At 42.4% G+C, this 18,591-nt stretch overlaps 1 protein-coding gene across 9 annotated transcripts in view; it reads right to left on the bottom strand.

Moving 5' to 3' along the window:
* GLI3 (GLI family zinc finger 3) overlaps positions 1-18,591 on the bottom strand; it is a 305,459-nt gene that overhangs the window by 88,678 nt on the left and 198,190 nt on the right. For all 9 annotated transcript variants that reach the window (XM_043872222.1, XM_043872221.1, XM_043872220.1 and 6 more), the window contains 3 exons: positions 12,659-12,864; positions 7,838-7,984; positions 2,754-2,955 (listed from right to left, as the gene is read on the bottom strand). In XM_043872222.1, coding sequence (XP_043728157.1) covers positions 2,754-2,955; positions 7,838-7,984; positions 12,659-12,864 — 555 coding nt within the window. The remainder of the gene's footprint in view (positions 1-2,753; positions 2,956-7,837; positions 7,985-12,658; positions 12,865-18,591) is intronic.

Here is an 18,591-nt window from a genome sequence, read left to right as displayed (position 1 = left end):
TCCCACTTACTGAGGAGTCCTCCAGTCAGTCTTCAGATTTCGCAAAGTGAAACTTGGAACAGGGCTAGCGAAGCACTAATGTTATTCCAGCTAAAAGCCTGGCAGGTGGTGCCAATCGTAATTCTTCTAATAACTGTATTGTTACAGCAAGGCGACCTCATCTTGGGTTATCTGTATTACTTTACATGCATCTAAAGCTATGCCTTATCCTAACACACAGTGGCTGTGAATTGAAGAACGAGAGGTCAGGCTGCAAGAGTGAAGAGGGACTGGTGAGGAGCCGAAGGCAAGGGTGACCTGAGAGCCTGATGGCCATAGCCATTTGACTGCAAACAGGTCTCTTGGGAACTGAATCAGGGTCTCTGCTTCCAGCTCCAATGAGAATAATCAGGTCTGTTGTAGCTCCTTGGAGGCAGGGGACAACGACCATTCCAAGTCAAGATACTGGCAGTTTCTTAAGGGCTGATATTAAATTATCTGGAGAAGGGGAGACTAAGAAGCTGGTGAAGATGCTGGGGTACAAATTAAAGACAGACAGCATCACGACCATCTGGCACCGTTTTCTAATCTAAGTCCTTTAGAGGCCTTATAAAGTCACAGTAGCTGGACAGAGAGCACAAGGGAAGAAAAACAAAGACGAAATGAAGACTCAAATGAAGAAATAAATATCACTCCTGTGAATTTCACTGTGTGCCCCATTTCCACCACTTTGATGCTATGAGTTCTAGGCAAGCCACATAATAATGATATGATTTCAGCAGACTGAGATATGGTCAGTGGCAATCTATGATCCCAGGGAAATTTTCCAGGGGTGCAGGGCAGCCAGGCCATGGTTGGAGATGGGCACACTCCTCAGAGCCAGACTGGGGTGATCACAGCATAGCATGGCCAGGCCCTGGCGGCTCATCTTCTGGATGGATCCTCAAGGCCGGTTCTCCTGAGGTTCTGCCCATGGGTAGGGATCTACATTCGGGTACTGCCCATCCACACCAGCTTTAATAAAAGCTACCCCTTTCCTCTATAGCGGGAATCCTGTCTGTAGTTTACAAATGTGAAGACTGAACTTCCGAGCCGATAGGCGAGTATGGTTTGCACAGCTGATGGCAAAGCTGGAATCTGACTACAGTTCTGCCTGACTTTAAAGCGTACCTTAAGACTACATCAGCTAATACTGAAACTACCCCAGGACCCCTCTGTAGGTACCAATTTCTATCATGTTGTTGTTTTTATACAGTCGCTAAGTCAAGTCAGACTCTTTGCAACCCGATGGACTGCAGCACTTCCCTGTCAGGCTTCCCTGTCCTTCACTATTTCCCAGAATTTGCTCAAACTCATGCCCGTATAAGTCAGTGATGCTATCCAACCATCTCATCCTCTATTGTCCCCTTCTCCTCCTGCCTTCAATCTTTCCCAGCATGAGGGTCTTTTCCAGTGAGTCATCTCTTTGCATCAGGTGACAGAAACATCGCAACTTCAGCTTCAGCATCAATCCTTCCAATGAATATTCAGGGTTGATTTCTTTTAGGAATGACTGGTTGGATCTCTGTGCTGTTCAAGAGACTCTCAGGAGTCTTCTCCAGCACCACAAGTCTATTATGTAAACAGTTATTTATTCTGTTCTATGTTTCCATACTTTCTTGACCATGTTAAAAGAACAGATGCAGCAGAAAAATGACATCATATCAAAATGGAGATTTATAATATTTGAACGCTTGATGTTGAAGCTGAAACTCCAACACTTCGGTCACCTGATGCGAAGAACTGACTCAATGAAAAGACCCTGATGCTGGAAAAGATTGAAGGCAGGAGAAGGGGATGACAGAGGATGAGATGGTTGGATGGCATCCCGACTCAATGGACATGAGTTTCGGCAAGCTTTGGGAGCTGGTGATGAATAGGGAAGCCTGGTATGCTGCAGTCCATGGCATCACAAAGAGTCAAACACAACAGCAACTGAACTGAACTGAATGTGCCTGCCAGAGGAGATTGCTGATAACTGAACTAGCAAAGAATTAAAACTGTAATGGAAACTTACAGAAAAAATAATGGTATTCATCATTTCCAGTATATATTGTATGTGACTATTGCCAACATTTTTTTTTCTGGACTGTTAAAGAGTTTTCCTAATATGTATATCCATCATGGAAGTCGCATCAATTCCTTTAGACTAAAAACCCTGCTGACAGGACTTCCCTGGTGGTGCAGTGGCTAAGACTCTGAGCTCCCAATGCAGGGGGCACAGGTTCAATCACTGTCTGGGGAACTAAGGTCCCACACGCTGCTCAACACGGTCAAAAAAACCCACCCTGCTGCCCCTTTTTCTTTCTTCCTCCCAAAAGACACCTTTCCCCTGTGAGACAAGACTCACATCTGGTCTTTTGATTTCTGTCCTGTCTTTGCAATTGTCCCCAAACCAGGTATGAAGTCAGTTTTTCCTCTCGGGAACTATAACGAGTAAGGGGAAAAAAGATCCCCATTCTCACTGTCTCTATGGAGTGGATTTCTTCATTCCCAAAGAACTATTATTTCTCTTTAAGGGCTGCTAACTAACATCTGCAAAAAAAGTCTTTTCGGCACAGTAATTGGCTCTGGAACCCACTGTAGTGAAATTTAACCTGCATCCCCATCTCAGGTCAGTCCCAGTCTCCTGCTGTAATTCTACCTTGCAGGCAGTCAGTACCGCAGACGCAGGTGCAGGCAAGCAGTGATGTTTTATTAGAGAAACGCATCATGGATTTAGGGAAAATACATACCTGATTGCACTTGCAGATAAGTGGCCGTAGGAGCCACTTGCTGAAGAGCTGCTGCGGGAATTATTGAGAATCGTGACCAAGGAGTTGGGAGATGTCCTTATCATGGTCTGAAGGTCAAAGCTATGATCGGAGAGTGGCGATATGGACAGTGTACGTTTTCGGCTCGGCCGGGCTGACAGCCTAGGGCTGGGGAATCTGGTGCCTGTTATATAAACAAAACAGAATCTGATTACCTGTGGCTGGACTTGGTACCTGTTATCTATTCCTGTTACTCCGTATGGAAGAACTGGAGGATAAGAAGCCAGCGACCAGTGGTGACAAGTACCTTTCTCTTCCCGCTTGTGATCTACTGGCTACAATTGAGGGAATTAGGGAGAAATATTTATCTTCCAGGGACTTACCTCAGGGGAGCTCTGTTTATTAATGTGCAGGCAAAATGATAAATTGCTAAACAAAAGGGAAAGACTTTTATGTGTTATCCCTCTCATTTCCACTGATTTATGAATCTGACGGCTGCTTAGATATTCTCATCATTAATTCACCACAAGCGACAAAGACAGTGGTTCCCACAGTCACAGCGCACCCATCCTCCCCACTCCCAACACGCGTGGCTTTAAAGCAATGAGCCAAAGGGGAAAAATGAATTAAAGTATCCTAAGATTAAAAAAATCCAGCTTAGTTATGCCTTCATTTCCCCATGATTTCTGTAGCTATCTGATCACGGACTATTTATGGCTTTACTGAAAAACCTGATAAATACATTATCCTAAATTAATGGTTCTCGTCGGAGGGGTGGGAATAGATTTTGCCCCCAGGGGACATGTGACAACATCTGGAGATATTCGGGTTATCACAACTCAGGGGGTGCTAAAAACATCGAGAGGGTAGGGAAGCTACTGCACACCCAGGGATGCTCAGGGCAGGCTCCCATCATGAAGAAGCATCTAGTCCTAGTAGTGCCAAAACTGAAGGACCCTGCCTTAAATTCCCCGTTATCTAACAGCCTAAGTCCCAAGAAACATTTAAAAGCTTGGGACTGTGGTTTGTTTACCCGTTTTCCAAGGGCAGGTTGGGAGGGACCCTCCAAGCATTATAATAAGATAACATGAGTCAATTTTAATTCTCTGGTTATTAAATGGATCAATCAATCAATTAATTCTATGCATTTATTAAAGTTTTGAGACTTCAAGAAGATTCCACTGATGAAGTTCTGTTCTAGAGGTTAGTAACTCATACTTAAATGCCTGCCAACTTAATACAATGCTTGTTACACAGAGAGTTAAAAATTAAATGCCCATTTGCCTGCAATTTGGTAGATGTTAGAGATCTAGATTTCAGAGCATAACTATAAATGTGGCCCACAGGCCTACTCTTGCCTTTTCTAAGGTCACATTTACATTACAGAGTGAGCAAACTAAGTTTAATGACAGAATGAGAATATAATCCTACTAGGTAAGAGGCAAATCAAATATAATTACTTTTGAAAAAGAAAGGAGGGTTTCTATTTCAAAGAATGGGTACATCTGCTGACAGGGACATGGCAATTTGGGGGTACACAGAAAATGGTTGTAGAGGGTAAGACTTCTTTATAGAAAAATGTCTGGGTACCTGGTCTATAGAAAACTAATTGGGAATATTTTCTTCATCAGAGGTGAACTTTGACACAAGATAACAATCCCAAATGATTTAAGATAATTTAATGAAATGCAATAGATGACTATGAAAGACTTACAGATATTATTATAGAGATAAATAGACATACTTTATAGCTAATAAAAAATAAATCATAAACTGGAACTTCGTACCATCCATGAATATAAAACTGGTAAACCAATTTGAATGACAAATGTGGTCCCTACTCAAATCCTTCTTTCAGGCACATTGAAAATTGAATTTCTTCACTTAGAAGTTTCATGACCCACCTGATTTAGGCCCTGTGAATACAACAGCAGCAGTCCCACTGTGTTCACAGCTTTTATTGCCTAAACCAGCATCTTTTATTATGACATCAGCTTTACACATAAATGTTTCATATTTACTCACTATGAGAGGATAATCTCATCAAAGAAGTTTTTCAATGAGGAAATGCATTCCACTTCCAAAGGACTCCAAGGACAAACCAGACTTCCGGTCAACTTCCATATCATCCTTGACAGTAACCATTCTCAATGAGACTCGATGATCCCTGGCAGAGTATCAGAAGTAGCAGGACATTCCAGACAGAGCTGATGCCCTGATTTAAATCACTAACTAGATGAGGAGGTCATCTGATGCTATGAAACACTGGGGCCTATATCTCCTCACATCATCCAAAGACAGAGCCCAAGGCTTTTCATGGAAGCTCGTGGTTCCCTAGGGCCTGGTTGGTCCATCTCCTCTGTTTTCCCCTCCAGGATGGACACTTACTTAAGTCAGTTTCCACCATATAAACTATGTGGTTTTCAGGAGCATTTAGGATTTCTCTAGGATATCCCCTACAGGGATTACTTGCTCTCCTATCTTTAAAAGTCACTAGAATCCCAAAAGATGGAATCAGAGCCATAAAACAGGCTTGTTCATTCTAACGCCCAACACAGGAGAACTCTATCCCGAAGCTGGCTGAAACCCTGGTAAGCCCAGTGTTGGCACATTTAAAAGTCAGGTGCTCATCTGAGTCCAGTTTACTGCTGCTTTTCCGCCAACCGATGAGCCCTGAAGATTTGTTACCGTGGAGTAGAGTGACCCACTGGATGCCAGGCTGGCTCTGCTCTCGCTACTGCAGAGCCAATGTAGAAATTTAACCTCATTTCGCTTCTCCCTTGAAAAACATCTCGTAGGTTTTATATTTAATACGTAAGAACAGGGGACTTCTCTGGGAGTCCAGTGACCAAGACTCCATGCTCCCAATGCAAGGGGCCTGGGTTTGATCCCTTGTCAGGGAACTAGATCCCACATACTGCAACTAAGAGCTTGCATGAGGCAACTAAAGATCCTGCATGATACAACTAAAAAGAAAATACCGCATGCCATGATGCAACTAAGATTCGGCACAGACACTTAAATAAATAAAATGGTTTTTAAAAAAATAAAACAGAAGAACATTCTCTTTATGTTCTGCTAAGTTAAATGCTATTTCAACTACTTCAGAGGGCAGGGATACAGTAGTTTTTAAATGCTTTCCAACCCATTATTATGCTCTTCCCAACCCCCTAGCAACCAAGCAAAGAAAGTCGTCGGCGTTTAGGACAGTGATTTGGGATCCTCTGTTGAAGGGAACAGCTGAACTACAAGGTGAGGGTTTCAAAGCAGCTGAAAGAGAAGTGGCCCAGGTCTCCACTGACCACCCTGCTTCCTCCTAAGTATGAGCCTGAGCCGTCTCATTGTTCCAACACCGATTTCCCGCACTGGCTCTCTGTTAATTGTTTTGTTTCTCTATTCTAATGAAAGATTCTGACAAAGAAAAAGGAGGTTTCTTTTTATGTGATGAATAATAGGATATCTAAATTCCTACTTAATGACAATCAATTTACCATATACTCTGGCAAATTAAAATGCCTTTAATTAGTTTTTACTAAGTAAAAGGGTAGCTTCATCCTTTATTTAGATAAAAACCGCCATTGCCTGACTAAACACATTCTCATCAAATAGAGAAGGTAATATGGGTTGACCTTCCAAGGAGTCTCTCTTATTTTAATTCTTTATTTGCAGATTTTTAAATAACTGATTTGCATAATAACACTCAACTTCTTTTTTTTTTTTCCAACAACCCCTAATTGAAATGTGGTCATGATGAATCTGCAATGGAAACTCTTTCTTCTACAAAGCAGAACCACAAAATCCCTGCGGAAGATGTAACACATTTCTCTCACTTTGGGTGAGGTAATGAACTCCCCATTGGAAACCCACCCAAGCAGTGTTCCTATTTAACCCAGCTAAGTTACTTCATGCCATTAAGGGGACTAGAGCTGTAGGTTTTACACTGTGTGGACCAATCATCTTCTGTCTATTGTAAATCTGAGAGCTGAACTGTTAACCACTGCTGGAGAGTGGTCCAAGGTCCACTCATCGTCACAGAAGAATCCAAACAGCCTCTAGATAGAGAAGCACAAATTAATCACTGCTACTAGAAAAAACAAACAAAGTCTTCAGCATATGTCCTGCTCAAACTCATATTATCTTCGTATTCAAAGGGTTTTATTATGTATACCTCAGATGATACTTTGGCTTCACTTCCTGGCGCCTAGTAAATGGATGTGAACCTAAAGGATAAAAACTCTTAGATGTTCTGAGAAACAATAATCACAGGTTCTCATCTATACCTCTAGTCTAGAGAAGTGACACTAAGGACTCATCATGAGCCTTGAGGGGTCTAAAAGTAAGTCATTTAAAGTGCATCCAATGATCCCATTTTCTTCCACTGCTAGGTACTAACAGTAGCCCTTTCTGATGTGGAAATGATTTTTGTTTCCTATATAAGAGGTCTCAGTGAGACAGAATTTTTTAACATAAAGAAAACACAGAAGCGTACACAATAACAAAGAGTAGCCCCTGTTTGCAACAACTAGAGAAAGCCTGCACAAAGCAATGAACTCAGTGTAGCCAAAAATAAATTAAGTAAATAAGACCTAGAGTCTCTTAAAATACCATTTTTTAAAAAAGAAAACAGAAGGAAAATAAGAAAAAATAAATCCATGAAAAACATGAAATCAACTATAGGTCTCTTTTTTTAAATTAATTTTTAAAGCATAAAATCTATAAAATCAAGAACTGACTGGTCAAAAGGACGTTCATCTAATCAAACACATTCCCTTATTCTGCTACCAAGACAATCAGAGCCAACTAGTGTTTTTGTGTATCTGCCAAATTATAACTGCCTGCATCTCTGAGTTCATTGACATAAGCTGAGCTAATTGGCAAGTTTCAGGATGGCCAAGTCTGTGGGAGCTTCCTGGAAAACCAAGGGAACCAGAGCCCCAAATATTGGTGGTGCCTCCTCCTTCTCTGCTTTGGAAAGTTAGGTAATCAACTCATCTTAGTACCTTCCTCTCCCTTTCATGCATTAGCCTGACCATGCCCGGGGCTACCGAGGCAGCCCTGCCACTTACTATCCATGGCGTGAAGATACTCCATGTGGATGGCCCCTGCGCCGGTGGTGGCAGCAGAAGGAATGATGTCTGCATAGGGACTTCGCTGGCCAGCTAACAGGGCCATCTGATGATAGTATTCTGCTGGGCTGACTCCGGCATGGGGGGCTGGATGGAAGAGGAGACAAGAAAAGCATGGTTACCAGTTGGAAGAAGGTCAACAAGAAGCTTTTCTTGAGATACCCCAAAATCCATGTGTCACGCAGCCCACAGAGCCATTCCTTTCATGGTTTGCTCTAGGAAAACTTCTTTAACTCAAACTGTGCTTTCACTGAAGTTTCCCAGATATCACTGATTAGAAAATAAAACTGAAGAAAAAGCACAGAAAAAAAATCAAGTACAAGATAAAACTTTTGAGGTTAGTTTCAAGAAATCACTAAGACTGGCATATATACACTACTACCTATAAAATAGATAATTAATGAGAACCCGTGTATAGCACAGGGAACTCTACTAAGTGCTCTGTGGTGACCTAAATGGGAAGGAAATCCAAAAAAGAAGGGATATATGTATACATATAGCTGGTCCACTTTGTTGTGCAGAAGAAGCTAACACAACATCGTAAAGCATCTAGATTCCAATAAACAATGATTAAATTCATATATGTGCACGTATCTGCACACTCATCCCTCTGTTTGCTCCCCAAGATAAAAGTGTCTCATATCAAATGGAAACAGTGACACACGATTTTCTTGGGCGTCAAAATCACTTGGAGAAGGAAATGGCAACCCACTCCAGTACTCTTGCCTGGAAGACCACATGGATGGAGGAACCTGGTAGGCTACAGTCCATGAGGTCACAAAGAGTTGGACACGACTGAGTGGCTTCACTTTCAAAATCACTGCAGAGGATGGTGACTACAACCATGAAATTTAAAGATGCTTGCTCTTTGGAAGAAATGCTACAACCAATCTAGACAGCATATTAATAAGCAGAGACATTACTTTGCCAACAAAGGTCCTTCTAGTCAAAGCTCTGGTTTTTCCAGTAGTCATGTATGGGTGTGAGAGTTAGACTATAAAAAAAGCTGAGCATCGAAGAATTGATGCTTTTGAACTGTGGTGTTGGAGAAGACTCTTGAGAGTCCCTTGGACATCAAGGAGATCCAACGTGTCCATCCTAAAGGAAATCAGTCCTGAATATTCATTGGAAGGACTGGTGCTGAAGCTGAAACTCCAATACTTTGGCCACCTGATGAGAATTGACTCATTTGAAAAGACCCTGATGCTGGGAAAGATTGAAGGCAGGAGGAGAACAGGATGACAGAGGATGAGATGATTGGATGGCATCACCAACTCGATGGACATGAATTTGAGCAAGCTCCGGGAGTTGGTGATGGACAGGGAAGCCTGGTGTGCTGCAGTCCATGGGGTCTCAAAGAGTTGGACATGACTGTGGGACTGAACTGACTGACTATATCAAATCATTGTATGTTCACATTTTTTTTTTCACATTTCTTACAGTAGTAGACAACTTAGATAACTACAATGACCTTCCCGACATATTTAAAATACTTCCCTAAGCTTTCTGGCAAGAGGGTCTGAGTCAGCTCTTGGTAGCTGGAGAACCCAGCGCCATGAGTGGAAACGGCAGCACAGCCCGAATTTAATAATACATGGCTGGGTGGTAAGCTGCAATTTTGTGTTCCATAATTTTAAAGTTCTTTTTTTTTTTCATTTCAAAATCAAGAAATATACCTATCAATCTGGAGCAATTTACTGGCAAGCGTCAGCTCTGTAAGAGGCGGATAATGATCGGTTTCCACCGGACAACTTATGTGCCGAAGCTGCAGGATACTATAGCAGTTCTGAGGGTGGGCTCCAGAGGCACTGAGATCTAGATGCAAATCCCAGTTCCACCTCTTCAGGAAGGTGCTGGGAGGAGTGAGGGCGATGGTGCATGGAAAGTGCTTAGCACATAACATTAGATCAATAAAAGCTAGTTTTATCATTAAAATGTAGAAACACTGGCATTCTAGCAACAGGTCTACGTATGCTTCATATTTGTGTTCAAGTGCTTTTTATTTACTGAAGTATAGTTGATTTACAATGTTATATTAGTTTCAGATATATAGTAAAGTGATTCAGTTATACATATACATATATATTTTTTATATTCTTTTCTAGTATATGTATTATAATATATAAAATATATTAATAATTCTCTGTACTAGACAGTACATTGTTTATCTATTTTACGTATAGTAGTGTGTATCTATTAACAACAAATTCCTTATTTATCCCTCATTCCCTCTTTCCCAAACCATATGTTTGTTTTCTAAGTCTATGAGTCTATTTCTGTTTTGTAAATAAGTTGTGTGTGTGTGTGCATGCGTGTGTACTCAATCTCATCTGACTCTGCAACCCCATGGACTGTAGCCCACCAGGTTGCTCTGTCTATGGAATTTTTCAGGCAAGAATACTAGAGTGGGTTGGGTTGCCATTTCCTCCTCCAGGGGATCTTCCCAGCCCAGGGATTGAACTTGCATCTCTACCATCTTCTGCAATGGCGAGCAGAATTTTTACCACTGTGCCACCTGGGAAGCCTGTAAATAAGTTAATATGTATCATTTTTTTTATAGTCCACTTATAAGTGATGTATTTGTCTTTCTCTGTCTGACTAACTTCAATTAGTGGATCATCTCTAGGTCCAGCATGCTGCTGCTGCTGCTGCTACGTCGCTTCAGTCGTGTCCGACTCTGTGCGACCCCAGAGATGGCAGCCCACCAGGCTCCCTTGTCCCTGGGATTCTCCAGGCAAGAACACTTGGAGTTCTTAGAGTGGGTTGCCATTTCCTTCTCCAAACATGCTGCTATAAATGGTATTATTTCATCCTTTTTTAAATATTCTTTTCTACATCTTATATTATCTTTTATTTATTCTTCTTTATATTTCATACTTTTCATACATCATAAAGATAGATATATACAAAAATCATGGACTGCAAGAGACAAATATGAGTGACTTGACCTTGGGTATTAATTGGCTTCCAGTGAGGCAGGACGAAAAATGCAGAACTAATCAAAAATGTTTTATCCATACTCATCGTCAAATACTATGAAAAGCAGATGATAAGATGCTTTAACTAGAGGTACTGCCTTCAGTGGCCCCACTAAATTTCCAGACGTCAGGCATCATTCCAAGCCCATTGTCAGCTGACCTGTCGACCCTTCTCTCCCTCTCTTCTTGAGAGTCACTTTCATGGAGGAGTCCCAAGTATTCTATGAAGGTGACTCTCCATTTTTCCCACTGGAAAACCAAATCCAAAGCAGAAGAAACTCCGATATCACTCTTTTACAGTTTTATTTTTAAAGTGTGCATCTTGTCCAAATGGTAAAACTTCTTCCTTGGGTACTATACAAGTATATCCACTGCATTGAATCCGAGGGGAAAAAAAAGTGAGTCAGCAGCTGTTGCTGGAGCCCAGCCACTCCTGGAAGTATGACTGGGTGAATATTCACTGAGAAATTTCAGGCTGCTTCCACCTACTATTCCCACCACGCACAACCAGCCCTGGGAAGTGTCTGCATGGAGAAATGGGCTGTGCCGGGGCAAACACTGCTGGGTGAGCCAGAACACATGGGCGTCTGCACAAGCACCAGCGATTTGTGGTTTGCTGCAGAGAGCTCACAGTTCTCTGCTTGTCACCAGTCCAGCCTAAGCCATCCTGAGCCTTAACACAGATTCCAGCAACGGTAGACAGGTGAGTTTGTATACGTGCTCTGAAGTGGGAAATGTGCTCTCTGAACCAAAGGGACGTTAAAAATTTGTGTTTGTTTGTTTTGGGGTATAGCTGATTTATAATGCTGGGGTAGTTGTGGATGTACAGCAAAGTGAATCTCTTATACATATACATATTTCCACTCTGTTTTAGATCCTTTTTGCATATAGGCCATTACAGAGTATTGAGCGGAGTTCCCTGTGCGACACAGTAGGCCCCAGAGGAGCATTTTAATCATGGACAGTTGTGGAATGAACAGCTCCAATTTAAAAGTCGGGTGACAATAATTAATTGGGAGGCTCACAGAACAACAGGAATCTGGTCCTTGGGAGCTGAAAATGAGCATCCTGTATAAGAGAATTAAAGTCAAAGGTTGTTTCTTATCCCACTACATCCCTCTTGCAGTGTTCGTGTGGCATGGTCAAGGACAGGGGGCATATACAACAGGGCTAGGACATCATGTTCTCTAAGATCTCGCTATTCAGAATGTGGTCCCTAGACCCGCAGCACTGAAACGACCTGGGGGCATCTCAGAAGTGCAGAACCTCAGCCCCCCAGACCCATCCCACCAGGAAGCATATTTTATCACCATCCCCAGCTGATGTATATGCACAGTGGAGTTTGAAAAGTGCTGCTCCAATGGACACATCTGTATACATGCGCCCTTCAGACCTGAAGAGAAAAGTGTTCCTCAGAAGGTGAGCAAAATGTGCTGGTTGCACAAGTACAATACAGGAATGGCCATAGGGCCAGTCTAAACAGAGCCACAAAACAGAGTAGTGAATAAGAGGATTTGGGCGTCACAGCATTCTGGCTCTTGAGTTCCACCTCTGCCATTTACTAGCGAAGGAACCAGGTTGCAAGTTACTTGGCCCCTCTGCCAAATCCTCATCTTAAAATGGAGATTGTATCCTTACCCTGATGGAGGTGTCCTAACGCTGAAATAAGAGCATGCAATCACAGCATTAGCACAGCCCCTGGCACACAGGACACAAACGCATCAGCGCCTCTTTACCACGTCCCAGGACGTGTGGAAGCAGGAGAGGCTGGTCTGAAACTCACCATCTGTGGGGCTCAGCCCACGAGCGGCCGAGATCATGGAGAGCGATGGGCTACTGTGCAGGGACCGGATGTAGTCCATGTAGGGGTTGATGTAGGGATGCGGGGGGCTGAAGGGGGACTCGGAAGCTGCAGCAGGGTTCCGATGTGGGGAGATCCTGATGAAGGGCAGGTCAGAATACGTGGGGCTACTAGATAAGGCAGAAGGCCTAGGTAAAAAGAAAAGCAGACACAACAGGTATACATGAGACAAGAGCTCCATAGGCAGAGGCTGTCTGTGAAAGAAAATAAACATGATTTCAAGGTGTCTTGGGGTAAAAATATCAGGCATTTACAATTCTAGTACTGACCTTAAAAATCACAGTGACATAATGCAGGCAGAATGCTACTATACAATTGTTTAGGCAAAGAAATTTGACCTTTGAGAAATTTTCCGGCACTCGCAATACAGGAAAATAAAGCCTTTGGTTTTCTTCATGAGAAGAAATTCTAAACAGGCATCTGAGCTTGAGGTAACTGTGATTCTATTTTCCATTTGACATGAATGTTAATTTCACTGCTGAACTTACCTCTCACCATCATAGTGCTGCATTAAAAAAAAAAAAAGAGAAAAGGAAAGGAAGGGAGGGAGGGAGAGAGGAAGGGAAGAGAAAGAAAGGGAGAAAGGAAGGAAGGGTGGAAGGAGAGAAAAAAAAAGGAGAGAGAAAGAAAAGAAGGAAGATTCGGCTGGTTTGGAAGTCTGAGCATGCACAAGGCAGAGATGCCTACAAATAAGAAACAAGTCTAGGGAGGGGGGATCGGGATGGGGAACACATGTAAATCCATGGCTGATTCATGTCAATATATGGCAAAACCCACTACAATATTGTAAAGTAATTAGCCTCCAACTAATATAAATAAATGAAATAAAAAATAAACTTCTTTGCACCATTTAAAAAAAGAAAAAGAAAAAAATCTAAATCCAAGAGGCTGTAAGAAGCATGAAATTGACAGTCTATAAGGCCATGCTCCAGCTTTAGTGCTATGGGTCTTGCAGTCGTGAGTAAAACCATTTTCTCCCGTCTGTGTTTCCCTGTTTTGAAGGCGGCCATAGGCCATAGGAGGCAGCTTTCTCTCATACTTTTTTTGCATGTGGCTTCCTGATTGGCCACATTCAGTGAACAATCAGTAATGAAGTGCTCCTGGGGACAGAAAGTTGGAAAAGATTGAGCTTATGTCCTTGTTACAAAGAGCAAAGGTAGAGTGTAAGCTTTTGACTGGTGCAAATAAATTCTAAGCACACCTTGCTGCCACCATACCCCACCCACTCCAGGGGATTCCCTTCCCAGAGCCGGCCCCACGCCCCGGGCACAGGCGTTTGTAGAATGGCCAGTCTGTGGAACACCCCCTCGCCGCCCTGTTCCTCCTCTAATAGAAAACGTTTTGTGTGGATAATCCAGTGAACTGGCTCTGACAAGCTAAACACTTGTATTTTCTCTTTTTTCATTCACAGAGAATATGGCCATAAAAAGGCAAGGCTGTGATAGAGTGGGATGTACTGACTGCAAACTCCTCTCAGGGCACTGGCTTTAAGAGTGAAAGGAAAGGGAGGATAAACAATTTCTCATCCCACCTCCCCAGCAAAGGAACACACAGCCGGGGCTCTGGCCCCCAAGCCCATCAGAATGGAATCCTGGGAGAAGCCCGTTCTTGCAAGTGCACGGGGCAGGCACTGAATTAAATGAAACCAAAGCTCATAGCGTGAATTTGCTCCCAGTAGAAAATCAAAGAGGTTAAAATACACGAGAGAGACGGGATTTTCCTGACTTTCTCCTTCTTACTCTTTTTACCATTTTGAACTTAAAAAAAAAAAATGAGGCTTTTTATTTGTTCTTAAGATGCCACTTCTGGATAAATAAACTACAAATCCAGAGTTTTCTAAATTTACATGTGGGCAGGGTGAGAAGTCACCACCTGAAAATAGTTACGTCTTTTCCAAATGACTTGAGGCTTTCCAAAATCACTTAGAAAACCGAAATTGTCATGATCTATCCTATTTCAGCTCTTTTCTATGAAATAAATTAGCTCTGTGTCATTGGTTAAATCTGAAGTTCCATTTAGACCTGCTGCTACTTTTGAGAACATAGGACTCTCAAATTCAGTCATTCATTTTCTACCGGAAAGGAAAATCAATCCTTCCAATCTGATTCAAAAGTGATTATTACGAAATACAGCTCACTTGTGGATTTATGATGAGAGACAGATGCCACAAGAACAGACATGTCAGTAGAGAAGCAGGCATTTCAAGATCCATGAGATGATACCTCCTAGACAAGCTTTTTTTATGATCCATGAAGAACTCACTCTGAATCAGTGAAGGTGATGCCATTGCTTATTGGTTTTTTTGTGAGGCAAAAAATTGGAAGCTGTAATCTTTCTCAAGTTCCAGAATTGAAAATGGTAGTAAGAATATTCCTAGCAGCTTAGATTCCATTGAAGAATAATAGATGGGGGGGGGGTGCAGACAAACAAACAGCATTTAAAACAATATGAACAATATAGATGTCAGGCTGAGGTGGTCGCCAGTCCCAAAGGAGCAGAAAAACTCTCGCTTTTCTCTCCTCACAAATTTGTGGATGTTGACGTGCACACCGTCCCCTTCACTTTCACTGACCTGTTTCCACAGAAGACTGAGAATAACTATTCTATGAGTAACGAATCAAGACCTGGGCACCTCTTTCCCAAAAGGAACACCCAGGCTCCATCCTCACTTCCATACCAGTGTGGGGCAATAGCAGAAAAGAGGGTTGTTGCTTCCAAAATCTGGAGATAAAGTCAGGCAACTCCACACACTCTGGTGAATGTCATATGCATGCACGTCACTCCCCTCCAGCGACGATGCAGGGAAGATTTGGGGTCACCTATTTCTCAATGAGATGGTGGGACATGTTTTCAAACAGGCATGCAACTATGAAAGTTGCAAGGTGTCAATTGCCCTAAAGAAAAGAACTATCTAGTAGACAAAGGCCAACCACCCCCGGATACAACAGGAAAATGGTTGAGGGTCACTCTGGGTGGGGTCATCAGGAATTCTGGAGACAGTTGACTCAGATCATCAAAGCAGTGGTACTATGGAAGGGCTTGTGGATGAAGGGGAACTGACACGGATGGGACAAGAAGTTGTGTGATGTTGGCTGTGATATGAAGCCCTCTTGGTGGCTCATGTGGTAAACAGCCTGCCTGCAGTGCAGGAGACCAGGGTTTGATCCCTGGGTCGGGAAGATCCCCTGGAGAAGGGAATGGCCATCCACTCCAGTACTCTTTTTTTTTTTTTTTTCACTCCAGTACTCTTGCCTGGAGAATTTCATGGGCAGAGGAGACTGGCGGGCTACAGTCCATGGAATTGAGACAGTCAATCACTAGGCAGGTTGATAAGAAGTCCAGGGTCCCCAAGGAAGAGAAGGGATCTGGGGCTCTCAAGGAGGAGATAAGGGTCTAGAAATCTCAAGGAAGAGAAAAGGACAAACATTTTTTCTACATTCCTTAATCTTAGTCACATAAAACTTTTTTTTTTTCCTTTAAGCCCAGAACTGATGATTACACAACAATACAACTCAGTTTAAACTCTGTACCAATGATTATATAACAACAATGTATCCTGTATGAGGACGGTTTCTCCTTCTTAGAAACCTTCTGACTAATCCTGTTATCTTAAAATGTATTTTACTACTGGAGTGGGTCTCATAAGATTTTTCTACTATTAGTTCTAATCCTGTCATCTCAATGATCAGTGCAAAGAAATACAGGAAAACAATAGAATGGGAAAGACTAGAGACCTCTTCAAGAAAATTAGAGATACCAAGGGAACATTTCATGCAAAGATAGGCTCAATAAAGGACAAAAATGGTATGGACCTAACAGAAGCAGAAGATATTAAGAAGAGGTGGCAAGAATACACAGAAGAACTATACAAAAAAGATCTTCACGACCCAGATAATCACGATGGTATGATCACTCACCTAAAGCCAGACATCCTGGAATGTGAAGTCAAGTGGGCCTTAGGAAGCATCACTACAAACAAAGCTAGTGGAGGCGACGGAATTCCAGGGGAGCTGTTTCAAATCCTAAAAGATGATGCTGTGGAAGTGCTGCACTCAATATGCCAGCAAATTTGGAAAACTCAGCAGTGGCCACAGGACTGGAAAAGATCAGTTTTCATTCCAATCCCAAAGAAAGGCAATGCCAAAGAATGCTCAAACTAGCACACAATTGCACTCATCTCACACACTAGTAAAGTAATGCTCAAAATTCTCCAAGCCAGGCTTCAATAATATATGAACCATGAACTTCCAGATGTTCAAGCTGGTTTTAGAAAAGGCAGAGGAACCAGAGGTCAAACTGCCAACATCTGATGGATCATCAAAAAAGCAAGAGAGTTCCAGAAAAACATCTATTTCTGTTTTATTGACTATGCCAAAGCCTTTGAGTGTGTGGATCACCACAAACTGTGGAAAATTCTTCGAGAGATGGGAATACCAGACTACCTGACCTGCCTCTTGAGAAATCTGTATGCAGGTCAGGAGGCAACAGTTAGAACTGGACATGGAACAACAGACTGGTTCCAAATTGGGAAAGGAGTATGTCAAGGCTGTATATTGTCACCCTGCTTATTTAACTTATATGCAGAGTATATCATGGGAAACACTGGGCTGCATGAAGCACAAGCTGGAATCAAGGTTGCTGGGAGAAATATCAATAACCTCAGATATGCAGATGACACCACCCTTATGGCAGAAAGCGAAGAGGAACTAAAGAGCCTCTTGATGAAAGTGAAAGAGGAGAGTGAAAAAGTTGGCTTAAAGCTCAACATTCAGAAAACTAAGATCATGGTGTCTGGTCCCAGCACTTCGTGGCAAATAGATGGGGAAACAGTGGAAAACAGTGTCAGACTTTATTTTTTGGGGCTCCAAAATCACTGCAGATGGTGACTGCAGCCATGAAATTAAAAGACACTTGCTCATTGGAAGAAATGCTATGACCATCCTAGACAGCATATTAAAAACCAGAGGCATTACTTTGCTAACAAAGGTCCATCTAGCCAAGGCTATGGTTTTTCCAGTAGTCATGTATGAGTGTGAGAGTTGGACCAAAAAGAAAGCTGAGTGCCAAAGAATTGATTCTTTTGAACTGTGGTTTTGGAGAAGACTCTTGAGAGTCCCTTGGACTGCAAGGAAATCCAACCAGTCCATCCTAAAGGAAATCAGTCCTGAATGTTCATCGGAAGGACTGATGATGAAGCTTAAACTCCAGTACTTTGGCCACCTGATGCAAAGAACTGACTCATTTGAAAACACCCTAATGTTGGAAAAGATTGAAGTAGGGAGGAGAAGGGGACAACAGAGGATGAGATGTTTGTATGGCATCACCGACTCAATGGACATGAGTTTGAGTAAACTTCGGTAGTTGGTGATGGACAGGGAAGCCTGGAGTGCTGCAGTCCAGGGAGTCACAGAGTCGGACACGACTGAGTGACTGAACTGAACTGAATCCTATCATCTTAAAATGTAAATTGTGGGAGTGGGTCTGGTAAAATCTTTACCACCTTGAGACATTCTTTTGATTTACTGTAATAACCAATTAAAAAGTATACAGCTCCCTTGCTAAGACTAGTGAGGGGGGCACTCTCCATCCCCCTTCTGATGTTTGTGTCAGAAGCTTTCTCTGTCCCTTTTTACACTTTAATAAAACTCTGCTACACAAAAACTCTTGAGTGATCAAGTCTGGTCCCTGGTCCCGAAGCTAAATCTTCTTCAGAGATCATGAATCCTACACCATTCACCATAAGCTATCAGAATCACCAAGAGTCGTACATGACTGAGCAACTAACACTTTCACTTGTCCTAAAATAGTCCAATGGGGGATACCTACCTCCTGAGAGGGCTGGCAAGTGAATATAA

This window comes from Cervus elaphus, chromosome 18 (assembly GCF_910594005.1).
Source record: "Cervus elaphus chromosome 18, mCerEla1.1, whole genome shotgun sequence".
NCBI classification, from domain to species: domain Eukaryota; kingdom Metazoa; phylum Chordata; class Mammalia; order Artiodactyla; family Cervidae; genus Cervus; species Cervus elaphus.
Note: the sequence above shows the minus strand (reverse complement) of the source record. Positions and strands in the feature narration are given on the sequence as shown.